Source organism: Alternaria metachromatica (genome assembly GCF_023757995.1).
Source record: "Alternaria metachromatica strain BMP 0045 chromosome Unknown scaffold_7, whole genome shotgun sequence".
NCBI classification, from domain to species: domain Eukaryota; kingdom Fungi; phylum Ascomycota; class Dothideomycetes; order Pleosporales; family Pleosporaceae; genus Alternaria; species Alternaria metachromatica.
In genome coordinates, this window is record NW_026055498.1 from 1,025,833 (window position 1) to 1,039,145 (window position 13,313).

Genomic DNA, 13,313 nt, shown 5'->3' on the forward strand with positions numbered 1-13,313 from the left:
TCCCAGTTCCACTCTCCGGGTCGGCGATTACGTCCCAATGCAGATGAACCTTCTGACTTGTCCGTTGTGGAAGGGTCGGGACTTGGAGTTGCTCGGTCTGACTGTTGCGATTGCAATATCGGCGCGCGGTGCGCCCGCCATGCATGATATGCACCTGGATTCGCAGCAGCCTCTAGCGGAAGTGAGTCCAATATTGACTCCTCACTAAAGGTTGAGCGGATGTACTCTATCATGCGCACAATGGAGTACTCCGCAGTAGACTGAGAAGCCCCGAGGACGTCAGATACGACGTTGGAGTCGGATCGCGCGGGAAAAGCATTCGACGATCCACTGACATCGCGAGAACTCGGTACAGACCTTCGAGCTCTGCCGAACCAGTGCGGGAAGCCGTGCCGGAGACTGAAGCCTCCTGGTGGCAGCCGTTCCTCATCCGTGGCACTGACGGTATCCGTGTCGGCGGAGCCAGTCGTGTAAGTATACGTGGTAAGTGGCGTGAGCAGCGGGTGAAAGACATCGGTAGAAAAGGTCACGAGGGGGGGTATAGTAGGATAGCTGGGTGGGAAGGAGATTTGGAAGCGTAAGACTGCAGGCGCATATGGTCCTGTCAAACGTGAATAACGTTGCAAGGAACGCAACGCCGTGGCGTAGCCCTATAGAACAGCCTACCTTTTCGCACGAATATTACACCTACCCACAGTGTTGGGTCGCCGGGCGTGATGCTCAAGAAAACGCCATCCAGCTGTGCATAGCGCAGACGGGTGCTGTGCAGAGTTAGGAAGCGCCGCTGCTAGCCGTGTGCCTCGACTCACAACTCGACGAGAAGATGCTGCTTCCGAAACGACGGGAGAGCCGACGCAGAGACGGACAACGGCATCTCGAGAGCAACGATGATGGTTGTAGGTCGTTCGGCATCTGCAAGCACGGCGCCTGCGAGAGAGAGCCGAAGCGCGTTCGACGCTAGTGCTAGCCGATCTGCGTTCTCACCTGCTTGAGTCTAACGCGCTTCCCCGCCTGCCATTCGTTGAGCGTGCAACACCACCAACACCCTTCTGTATCTCACCGGGTCGCGAAAGGAGATGCGCGCATGGTAGCATCGTGGGGGATCTGGGCTGCCCATCAACGTGGCAGTTCGCGAGTGGTGTTTGATGAGGTCGAGCTGATTATTCGTGGATGCAACGCCCTGTCGAACACCATCCCTACACCACCTCTACATATATTCGCGGTAACACTGCATGCATCTTCCTCACCCGCCCGATGCCGGGCTGCCGCTCCATCCCCGTCGTCCATCTATGTCAGACATGCTCGGGACGTCATCTGCGGCCCTGGGACAAGGCTCTGTCTGCATGCTGAGACCGAGTATCTGTGCCGGCACACTCGCAACGGTCCGGCTGAACACACACCACCGGACTCACGTCAGAATACCATGGAGGGTGCATGACCGCATGCGCCGTTGGGACTGGCGAGTCAGAGCAGAACTGGCTCACACACACCTACATCGTCTCGAAACGCCTGTGTCGGGACATGAGGTTAGCCATCCCGCTTTGCGCTTGCCGAGCCAGCCTATACACCAGCATCAGGATAATGAACTTTCGCCCTTCTACGCTTATTTCGAGACGCTGTGCCGCACTGGTGATGATTGATGACCACGTCGTACAAGGCTCGGGTCGAAATGCGCTGGCTCCAGTCAGCCCACTATTGGTAGCCTAAGGCGATGGTATTACACGTCGTCGCAACCGAGGGCAAAAGAAGGCAGACAAAGCCTCGCACGTAGAGGCGGCGCCGCATCGAACATCTACCTGATGCAGAATGATCGGGCAGCATCATTCCGATCGACCCACGCTGCCGGTTTCAAGGCTGGCTTTTCGTTTTTGTACACTCGTGCCGACAAGCGCGTGAACACCCCAATCCTCCGAAATCTCTCTAACCCACGCCGCCTGCATCTGCTGTCATCTTCGTCGCGGCACGACGCTATGAGTTATGCTATTGCCTAAGGGCAAAGAAGCATGGTGTCATTCTCGGAGGATTCCAGTAGAGCAATAAGAGGGCCAGGGGGCGTAAACCTAAAGGCGCTAAAAAAGGCGGTGGCTGTCTCAGACGCTTCCATCTTCTTGCGAACCCTGTCCCTCGCGTGGAAATCTGCAGGCCAGCCTTACATATCCACACCGCCATGACCGCTTAGGCCAGGTTGCGTCGAAACAGCCGTTGTGCCCTGGACACCTTTGCACCAGCAAGCAGAGATCGCTGGTATACCGCGACAGCTCACTTACAGCACATGACGGAAGCATGTCCGGGGCCCACCGGAAATGGGAGTGCTGGCAAAACCTAATCAAGCGGTCTGGAATGGGCAGCAGTACAGATGCTACGTCGCCGCAGAAGGGCGCAGAGCCTCGTCAGCTGATGGGGGTCCTAGGGTTATGATGCCTTGATGACTGATGAGAATGCAATCACGATGTGTGACCAGCAATGACAGATGCAAGCAGCAAGCCACGTCCTGCGACCCGGTTGGGCCCAATGCGCAGGCGTGGGAAGCTTCGAAACCACGCTGACCGGACAGGGGGGCAGAGAGATGATACCTGGGGCAGCAAATGAAATCGCCGCACGCCTAGTGCCAGGTTGCGATCTGAGGGATACGAAACGCGCTGCGTCGTCCTCCTCGGCCATTCAAGCGCCGCGACTCGTGCCTTGTGGCGCTGACGACCATCCGGATCGCCAGGCATTGCAACAAAGCGACGTTGTCTAATGCGCATTGCCGCGTGACCGGTTGGTGTGCATCTGCCGAATAGGCATGGAGTACACCGCTATTTTTTGGGGGTTTGTCGGAGCAATCAAGCAGCAAGGTATGATGCCATGACAGACGCTCATCATCAATGACAACGAGGGCCCCAGCTGCATGGCCCAAGCTGCTTCTCGAAATTCTGCGGCGAATCTTCTGACTCGCCTCACGTCAAAAGTCTGACCGCGGCTTGGTGTCCTGGTGCCCCTGAACTGGGCGCTGCGAAAATTAGCATCGCCTTGTGTTCTACACCATTGGCGGCACGACGTCCTATTTGCTGGCGGGGCATCGGCCTCTGGGCCGCGACGTCCGTTTAGGGAAGGAAAGCAAGCCGCAAGTCGCCGGCATGTTGCCATGTCGTTCACAGAGCGACAGGGTCTCCCCTGCTGTGGCGCGACTCAGGGCGCTAGTGCCTGTGAATGTCGGTAGAGGCATGCGGGCATCTCTAGCGCCGAGGATTTGGGTCCCGGGGAGTCGGGTTGCTCTGTTGATCCTGTTCCTCTTACGAGCCACGTCCAACGCTCTTGCAACTCTCCCTGGTCCGCCTTACTCGGTTCCTTCTAGCTCGTCCAATGTCGTGGATTCCGTCCAACCCGGACCGGTTTGTTCGATGAGCAGAAAGCTTCCCCAGCCCAGCCCTGGCCCACTTTCAGGGGGCTGCATTCGCTCTCGCATGCTCACACAGACTCACAGAGCCCGTCCGGTGACATGGAGTCACAAAAAACAGAGCTAGGTACAGCTCGGCTGCCAGCACTGCATTTTCCGGTCGCTTATCGACAGACGGTGGGCTGTTTCGTAGCAACGATGGCATCACGGATCCGCTACTCATTTTACATTCGCTGGTCCCTCCGCTGTCCCTATCCGCCCACACTACGTATCCATACCCACTGCCATCACCGCTTGTTCTCCGTTTCTTCCCCGCCGCCACAATCCTTGCTCATCCCAGCGGTCTATCCGTTTTGAGGACGCCACTTAAATCTTGCTGCTCCTTATATACCTTGTGACGCTCGCGTCCTTTGCAAACTGACTCTGACCTCTGAGCCCTGGAGGTACTAATCTGTCGCAAACTCGCACATGTCTTATTTGTCACAGCCGACTCCCACTTCACTTTGACATTCACCACCTGCTGTCATAGTATTTGACATTCTTCTTCGACGACCTCGACCTCTACACCTGCACACCACCTTACATTCGACTTCGATACTATCAACATGGCTCGGTATGGCGTGGCAGCTGCCGCGGGCAGCGATATAACACCTTTCCCAACCCGACAGATGGCCGTACTTGGTGAGCAGCATGCCATGATGTAGCAGCACACGACAGTCGCTAACGATGGTAGCGTTGTGCCGGATATGCGAACCAATCGCATTCATGTCGATATTTCCCTACGCATACTTCATGGTCGAATCATTCATGACCGGACATTCCACCGCCCAAATTTCCATGTACACGGGCATGGTCACCTCCTCGTTCGCATTCATGGAATGCATCAGTGGCATTTTCTGGGGCCGACTCAGTGATCGGGTAGGACGGAAGAAGGTCCTACTTGGAGGTCTTTTTGGTACGGGGCTGAGCATGTTGCTCTTCGGCTTTTCCCAGAGCCTACCAATGGCGTTGATTGCGCGGGCTCTCGGGGGTTTGCTTAACGGGTGAGGTCATAGTTCGATCTAGCGTCTGAGCCTCGCTAACCGAATATGCAGGAACATCGGCGTTCTCCAGACCACTGTTGCAGAGCTTGTTACGGACGAGCGACATCAGCGTGAGTTTTGCCATAACTCTAATTATACGCCGCGCACGACTGACTTTGCATAGCGCGCGCTTATTCCATCATGCCGTTTGTCTGGTGCCTTGGGTAAGATATTTCCTAGCAGCCCGACTCGTCCACACGCTGACCGCTTTTTGTAGCACCATCATTGGCGGAGCGCTTGGCGGCTTGCTCGCTCGTCCCGCTAACGTAATGCCGTTTTTCCAGGACACCATCTTCGAAACGTACCCGTTCCTTCTTCCAAACTTGGTCTGCACCGGCTTTGTCGTTCTCGGCCTGACTGTCGGTATTTTGTTCTTGGAAGAGACCCACGAGGATCGCAAATACGACCAGGATCGAGGCCGCGAAGCGGGGCAATGGCTTCTCCAGAAGTTGTGGAAGCGCGACGCAGATGCGAGATTTGACGACAAGGATGCTTCGCTTGATGAGATGCGCTCGATGTTGAGCGACCACGACCACGATGTCCAGGCCTACCGCAGCACCGACACTTCGCCTACTCTCTGCAGCACACGAACTTCCATTTCAGAGGTCCCGGAATTTGAGTTGGACAAGCAGTTCGAGCCAGCGCCGACTTTCCGACAAGCATTTACCAAGCAAGTGTGCCTGAATGTAGTGTGCTATGGTGTTCTTGCTTTCCACACCATCTCTCTCGAGCAGCTTCTACCTATTCTCATGTCCAAGCATGTGCCAACCGAGGGAAGCCAACATCTTCCCTTCCGCTTTGAGGGTGGTTTCGGATGGTCCACTCAAACGACCGGTGCGTTCCTCGCAGTGCAAGGTTTCCTCCAGATGTTCGCACAGGTCATCCTTTTCCCTTGGGTCAGCAAGAGGCTCGGCAGCCTTCGCACTTTCTGGATCACTCTAGCTTGCTACCCGATCTTGTACCTCCTTGCTCCTTACCTGGCTATTCTTCCCGAAAACTTGCGCATCCCTGGACTTGCGGTTTTGCTCATGGCCAAGGTCACCTTCCAATCGCTCTCCTACCCGTCCCTGGCTATCATCCTCGCAAACTCATCTCCATCCAAGAAGGTTCTCGGCACGCTGAACGGCGTCGCCATGTCTTCTGCCAGTATCTCTCGCGGCTTCGGTCCCACCATCTCGGGTGCCGTCGACAGCCTTGGCACCACGCTCCACATGTCTGGTCTTGCGTGGTGGGCTATCGCCGCCGTCGCTCTCCTCGGATGGCTCCCCGGTTTCGCCCTCACAGAGACTAAGCGATCCAGCTTCGCTGCACAGGACGAGGAGTCCTTCATCGACTCTGACTCTGACGCAGAGTCTGTCATCACTCTTACTCCGGACGACATCGAGATCGTCCTTTCCAAATAGATTCACGCAATCACGACTAAAACAGTAACGACGCCCCTCGACATGCATGATGCGGCGCAAGCCCTCTGCAGGGCGTCGACGCGCTGGTAGCGACCCTTCCTTTCACATCATAATTTCGGATTATAGAGACATTTTTTATCGCGGCAGAGATGAGGGTTACATCTCCCGCGTGGCGCATCATTATGGGTGCAATTTAGCGACATCATTTAGCAGGGCGGCATTTTTTGGGTCAACATTATTAGAAGGGAAAGCTCGATTGTATTGGAGACCAGCAATGGTCATCCCCGAGCCGGCGTTTGTCTCAAGAACAGAATACCCCAGTAGTTATTAGTTTTCTTTGCTACACTGTATGTTAGATTAGCGTGCTCGAGCACCAATTCATGACTTGGATGATTTCTCAAACCGCAGACCTTTGTTTTGCCATGTACGTCGTGAAGAGTGCATTGGCTGGATCTGAGTCGTGACAGGCCTCCAGCGGTGAGTTCAATGCGTCTGTCTTGAAGATTAAGCGGAGGTTGCAAAACAGGTGTAGTGGGGAATTTGCATTGTCGAAGCGGTCCCTTGCACGTTACGGATGCTTCCTTTTGCCTTCTACACGTGCTTGGATCGGTGTGCTTCATGCACGTGGTGGAGCAACGGGGATCGCGAGTCAGTGACCGCCAACATGCGGATACCGGACGCCTTGCATGGCTGCTTCGACCATGAAACGGTATCACGAGGTCATGGACGGCAGATATATGCGCGCGGTGACGAAAGTAACGGCTTCCTTTTGTGGTCCCTTGGTGTTGAAGGATCGCGACGTCGGCTTGCCGAGGCCGAGGCAGTTTAGTAATGCTACGAGGGCTTGCTCAGCCTTGCAATCAGCACCACAGCCATGTCGACCTGTGGACGGATGTGTAACTGGGCGATGACATAATTGTGAGAGGAGGAAGATGGCATCTTGAACAGATTGATGCTGGAGGCACCCCATAGCACATGGCAAAGTAGATGTCTACCCACATGGCGAGCATGACGTGCAGCCGCACCCACACTCCGCCCACGCCTATCTTCCGCTGGAGAGATAAGGCCCGTAGCCGACCAGCTAGCCATCCACTCTCAAGCGACGACTACCGCGTCCCGCTGGGAGAATGGCAGACATCTTCCCCGTGCAATCGCAATCCGCAGCCCTATCCACGCCGCCCGCAGTGGTCGCTGTTGCTGACGTCCTGATCCAGAGTGCGGGGGAGCAAGAAAGCTGCCCGCCCGTTCAGCGAGAGCTCGGAGAATAGACGCCAGACGTGCGCGAGCTTCACTAGCCCGAACCCTGCGGACTTTCTTGCCATGCGCCCTGATGAGCGGCCTCAAGCGCTCCTTGGACGAGGCGTCTCATGACGGCGACCGGCCCTCGCCCTCAGACTCGCCCGCGTCGACGGTGAAGCCTGCCTCGCCCGCCGCGCCTGCCTCGTCGTCGTCGAGCTCCTTCCGCAATGTGAGCGCCTGCAACCGCTGCCGGCTGCGCAAGAACCGCTGCGACCAGCGCCTGCCCTCGTGCGCCTCCTGCGACAAGGCCGGCGTCAAGTGCGTCGGCTACGACCCCATCACCAAGCGTGAGATTCCGCGCAGGTACGCAGTGAAGAGGGGAGCTATGGGCAGTCGCCTCGGCTACGACTGACGAGCGCTACAGCTATGTATTCTACTGCGAAACCAGAATCGCCTACCTCGAGTCGCTCCTGCGCGACAACTCGATTCCCTTCCAAGAGCCCGACCACTTCAACCCGGCCTTTGCCTCCAATGGCGCCGCCACACCACGACCCATATCCGCCGCGCCGCCGCCGCGCAATGGCAATACCAAACCCTCGGCTGCCCAGGCCAAGGAGGAGAGCGACAAGTACGACCGCGAGAAGCTTACCAAGCTCGTGTCCAACATCGGAATGGTCTCAGTGCAAGGCGCCAGTGACCCGCGATATCTGGGCTCCACATCCGGCATATCCTTCGCCCGCGTCGTGTTTGCTGCCGTCAAGAGCTCGGTATCAGGCTCCTCCTCTGAGCGCGGCAGCAATCGCGGCGCCAAAGTAACGAGCAATGTCGTGGACAGCGGCACCTCGATGCGCGACTCCTTCTTTGGCCTGCAGACCAAACCTACCATACGGCAGGCGCCCTTCCCAGACCGAGAGCTCGGGTCACGTCTTGTTGAGCTGTACTTTGAGCACGCAAACCCACAAATCCCCATCTTGCATCGGGGCGAGTTTATGGAAATGTTTGAGCGTGTGTACGCTTCCGGTGAACGGCACCGCACATCACGAGAGTCGTACATGCTCAACATCGTGTTTGCCATAGGCGCCGGCATTATCCTAGGCAGTTCCGACTCTGAGGGCTCGCCGACGTCGGATCATGGGCGCTCACCAACAAAATCACGGTCATCACCGCCGAGCAGCAAGAAGCGGCGACTTGCAGGCCACCAGCACCAGCCCGAGGAGTACCACGCATCCGCCATTGTGCACCTAGAGAATTTCCTGGGTTCCTCTCCCGCAGCGGACCGTCCCGACGGCTTCGGTGGTGGCCTGGAGGAGCTGCAAGCTGTGCTACTGCTCGCGGGCTTTGCGCTGCTGAGACCCGTTGCCCCTGGGCTGTGGTACATTGTGGGCGTTGCTGTACGTCTTGGGGTGGACCTAGGGTTGCATTACGAGGATGGCGTGGGCATCGACGGGGCGGGTGCGGAAGACCAGTCTGCTGGAACCGCGGCCTTCAAAACTGAGGGTAACGGGAACACGACGGCTGCCAGCGGCGGGAACCCTTCGAAAATAGATGCAAAGGAGAGGGGCCGCAGACAGTGGGTCAGAGATCTACGGAGGCGCTTGTGGTGGTGCGTCTACTCGTTGGACAGACTGGTCAGCACGTGTGTTGGCAGACCTTTCGTAAGTACTTTCCTGGGTCTTCATTTTCGTATGGTACTACCGATCATGTCGGTTACGTCACGATCCCGCATGCATGTGCGGCAGTCTTCACCAGGGGACATGTCGAGGATCGGGATGTTCGACACCGACTTTCCAACATGGTCTCGTGCTCTCAAAATTCGATGCGTGACTAACAGCTACATAGGGTATCACGGACCAGATTGTGACTACCGAATTCCCCTCGCTCCTCGATGATCGCTACATTACCAAGGAAGGATTCCTGGACCCGCCAGTGCATCAAGAGAAGCCGACATACAAGATTGTGGCCCACCATTACTTCCGGTTGAGACTACTGCAGTCTGAAATTCTGCAAGTCCTACAACATCGGCAGGCACAGCAGGCAAGAGCGAGTGGTGCCAATCAGAGCAATGAGTTTATGCATACCAAGCTGCCTTCGCCATTCCTGATCAATTTTGAGTCGTTCCGCGCGTGGCGCGTAGATATCGACAGACGGTTACTGGAATGGAAAGACTCGGCACCGACGCAGCTCGATGCTGGCGTGCAGTTTTCGCCACTATTCCTTGAGCTCAACTACTGGCAAGCATTGATTATGCTGTACCGACAGAGTCTGGTCGTTCCCTCTGGCCTGCAGGAAGAGCTGGGCAATACTGGTTCCGACATGGGAAGTCCTTCCATGAGCAATCTTGAGGAGCGCGAAGACGAAGATCTCGTTTTCCTCAAGGTAGCTGAAGCCGGCCAGAAGGTTCTGAAGTTGTATCGACAGTTGCACCGCGTACATCTTGTCAATTACACCTTTTTGGCGACGCATCATCTCTTCATGGCTGGTAAGCTTCATCATCTTCACCGGTACCCACAGTGCTGACATTTGCAGGTATATCCTTCCTCTACGCAGTGTGGCACAGCGTTCATGTACGCAGTCTATTGGTAAGTCGGTCCGAATTTCCGTACTTCTGTGGATACGTTTTGTTGGTGTAACATACATGTCTAACCAATGCAGTCTCTTGACGACGTCGACTTCACCGTCCTTGCCGCGACATCCGTGCTGGGTGACCTGATCGACAAGTGCCCGCCTGCAGAAGCATGCCGCGATGCATTCGATCGGATGAGCAAAGCGACCATTCAGATGTGCATGTCCACCACCGGCTTCGGACCGCAAGCTTTGCGGTCACTTCCGCAGCAACAGCAGTACCCTACACAAACTTCACCGAACACAGCGTACACATCTGCAGCCGACGCAGACGTCAGATCAGACACCGACATGCAAGGTTACGCACCAAGAAACACAGCCAACTTCTTTGGTCAACAGCAACAACAGCAGCAGCGTCGACCCATGCCACGCTTCGACATGAACCTCAAAGACCTCTTCTCCGACGACGAGACCGACAAACGGTCTTTCAGTCGCGTAAGCAACCAAGTCAACGCCATGAGACCCCCTCCCCCACCCATGAAATCCGAGTCTCAAATGCAGCCCTTCACAGCGGATTTGAAAATCTCTCCCCAACTGCGCACACCCCACCACCAACAGCAGCAGCAACAAAACAACTTCTTCGCCCAAAGTTCAAACATGACTAGTCCGAACCAGCAAAATACCTTTTCTACGTCTCCGCCTACTAATCCATCGATGCCATCGCCTTACCAGATTAGCAATCAGGTCCCTTACAACAATTTCTCACAGAATATCACGTCCAGCTATCCCGATTTGGGATTCTCGGATCTAGACTTCCTAGACAGTTTCCCCGTGCAGGGCGCAAGCGGTAATGGTGCCGATGCAGGAAGCGGCGGGCTGCAAGATGTAGGCATAGGCTTTGGAATGGGGTTCGGTGATGGGACACATGATTGGAGTGATGTAAGTTCCCCCCCTCACTGTCGCTACGATTTGCTACGACAGAAGTACACGTGCTGACAAATTACCAACAGGGCAACGGCTTGGATCTCTTTGACGGGTTTTTCTTTGGTCCAGGAGGCACAGGCGGGACTGGGATGTAGAGTTTGGTGTCGGTGTTGGTGTTCCGAGAACCGGCTCTCAGCCTCGATGTGAGAGCCGGGAATAACATTGCCCGTCGGCTTACTGTGCTTGATGGTATCGAGTAAAATGATACCGGGTGTTGTCCTTACCCGTCTTTCTGTACATCTGCGGCACAGTCGCGGACGTGGGGGCAGGGCTGGATAAGCCGGAAGGCGGCGGTCTCCGATAGGCGCCACCACGCCGTTATGAGAAGAATGGCGATGAAATGTATGGATGGCTGTATGATAGATGTTTTCAATCCATAAAACATTTCGGGTTGTCACACTGTGTGTTTATTGTCGAATGTTGTAGTGATCGAAGCGATCTTGAGGTTGACATGTGCAACTACTAGAGGACTGAAAGACTTTTACCACACCGGAACGTCCGGGTATCATACTTCTACCCTGGAATAGATCGAGAGTCCATCCAATTTACTACAACCTCCTCTTCTCCCATGATCATCCACGCCCTTGCTCTCTCAGTCCTCCTGCTCTCCTCCACTCCCGTCCTTCCACACACACACATACTACTCCTCACCCACCACAACGGCGCTCTATCGGAACCACACCCTCTCCACAAAGACGCTTGCAGCTTTGCAAAACAACCCGCCGACCCGTCTCAAAGAACCCCTCTAGTCGGGTCTTTGTTCTCCTTCTCTCCTCCCTTCCTTCCGCATCCCTTGATGTTTCTTCCCCGGTCCTTCCGGTCTGTCTCGTGCCCATACTGTGCTATGCCACATCCAGACACCGTTCCAATTCCGAGTTCGACAACGACTCATCTATATTCGGCTGAACTGAGCTGAACTGAGTTCAGATCCGGCATGTTCGTAGGGGAGCGTGTTGACTCACACCAACACACTCATGGAGACTTCCATATTTGCATGAGCATCACTCTTTGCCTACTACCACATGCACAGCTTCAACCTGCTTCACACTCTTACCACTTCATAATCACTGTCTCTTCAACAGCGTCTTCCCCACAAAATCCAAATTCAAACCCATCCCATCCCATACGCACCTCACGTTCCTGCGAGCGCAAGCCCTGCCAAACCCATCATCACACGCTCATCATATTTACCCAAAACAAACATGTGTCTCTACATGGTCGTCCACTACGGACCAAACCCTTTTTCACTGGCACGACTCCTCTCTCGACAAAAAGCCGAGATACAGCAGCGGCAAGCATCGGAGTGGCGAGTTGAGCGTTTGAGTCTGACGCGTCTGCGGGAGCTGTGGCATTTGAAGTGTCGGAGTCAGGAAGATTTGAACAGGGCGGAGAAGGACGATGTGTTTGACATGGGGTACTGAGTCAACGAGTTGAAAGTCATCAGTGGCACGACATCAACATCGACACATTACAATCTAACAAAAATGGAAAAGACTTTTTGGAATGAACTTTTTGAATTCTTCCTTCAGCTGATGTGCAGAAGACTTGTCTAAGCTAACCAGAGCATGTGGCTCGGCCTGCCCTCCATCCTCCGTCGAGGAGTGGGCGACCAGTAGTCGTGATCTTCATGGTATCGTTTTGAAGCTAACCGTTTACTCCACCCATTGAACAAAAAGCACAACAGCCTAGTTCATCTGCCTGACGAGCTGGTTGATGAACTCCTCGCGGTTACCAAGGTCACCACCCTCGATGAAGTGCTTGAACTTGCGGGTGCGGAAACCGCCAGTGGGTGAAGAGAGCTTGAAGGGCCAGAGGAAGTTGGAGACGGCCTTGAAGTTGGGGCCGACGGTGTAGATCTCGTGGATGATGTCCTCAATGCAGGTGATACCGAACTTGCCGAGGTTGGCCTCGATGAGCTCGTTGTCGGTGATCGGCAGACGCTGCTTGTTGACCTTTCCGTAACCGCGCTTGTAGACAAGCTCGCGGACAGTCTTCAAGTTGGGGTATCCGTAGGCGACGAAAGGCTCGACGATCTTCAGCATCTCGCTGGTAGCCTTGGTGAGCTTGACGAAGACACCGTTGTTGATCTGGAGAAGACGGAGGAGCTGGAGGGTCTTGCGCTTCTTGGGGTCGATCTTGTTGATACTGCGTGGGTTAGTAAAAGATTTTGCAGATGTGGAAATTTGCAACATACCCCTTAATACGGACAACGAAGGCGAGGCGGGACTCGGCGGGGACGAAGAGAGAGTTGTCACGCTTCGCGGCACGCTTGGCCTCGATGACATCGCGCTGGGCCTTTGCGTACTCCTGGGTGTACTTGGCAGCGCGCTCCTTGATGACCTCGCGCTTTTGCTTGCTGGCCTAAGAAATCTTAGCCAACTGTGGAACTCCTATCTGCTTGCGCAGGTTCTGGGAGACTGTTATACCTCACGCTTCTTCTTCAACTCAGCGGCCTGGGAGTCGCTGGTCTTCTGGTGGGCCTTCTGCTTCTTGAGCACCGACTCGGGGACAGCGATGTCATTCTGGGTGGGGACGCTGCATTTGTTAGCTGAGTTGCGGTGAATTGAGCGCGGTAAACTCACGATGAGCGGGCCATTTTGCTGGTGGTTAGTATCCTTGTTGTTGTCGGAAGCTGGAGGAAGAAAGTTCGGTAGCCCAGTTCGA

At 55.3% G+C, this 13,313-nt stretch overlaps 3 protein-coding genes across 3 annotated transcripts; 2 read left to right on the forward strand and 1 right to left on the reverse strand.

The window, feature by feature from the left end:
* Window positions 1-4,047: 4,047 nt before the first annotated feature.
* Window positions 4,048-5,864, forward strand: J4E83_004332 (uncharacterized protein; the record flags this gene model as incomplete). The annotated part of the gene is made up of 5 exons (XM_049331261.1): window positions 4,048-4,060; window positions 4,113-4,422; window positions 4,474-4,532; window positions 4,586-4,625; window positions 4,679-5,864. 5 exons carry the CDS (start codon window positions 4,048-4,050, stop codon window positions 5,862-5,864), a joined length of 1,608 nt encoding a protein of 535 aa, XP_049189807.1.
* A 1,330-nt stretch (window positions 5,865-7,194) lies between these two features.
* On the forward strand, window positions 7,195-10,744 carry J4E83_004333 (uncharacterized protein; the record flags this gene model as incomplete). The annotated part of the gene is made up of 6 exons (XM_049331262.1): window positions 7,195-7,466; window positions 7,528-8,758; window positions 8,943-9,582; window positions 9,630-9,682; window positions 9,756-10,604; window positions 10,676-10,744. The coding sequence occupies 6 exons, from the start codon at window positions 7,195-7,197 to the stop codon at window positions 10,742-10,744; spliced, it is 3,114 nt and encodes a 1,037-aa protein (XP_049189808.1).
* Window positions 10,745-12,334: 1,590 nt separating this feature from the next.
* RPL7_2 (60S ribosomal protein L7) lies at window positions 12,335-13,245 on the reverse strand (the record flags this gene model as incomplete). The annotated part of the gene is made up of 4 exons (XM_049331263.1): window positions 12,335-12,794; window positions 12,844-13,010; window positions 13,076-13,184; window positions 13,232-13,245. The coding sequence occupies 4 exons, from the start codon at window positions 13,243-13,245 to the stop codon at window positions 12,335-12,337; spliced, it is 750 nt and encodes a 249-aa protein (XP_049189809.1).
* Between the last annotated feature and the right edge of the window lie 68 nt (window positions 13,246-13,313).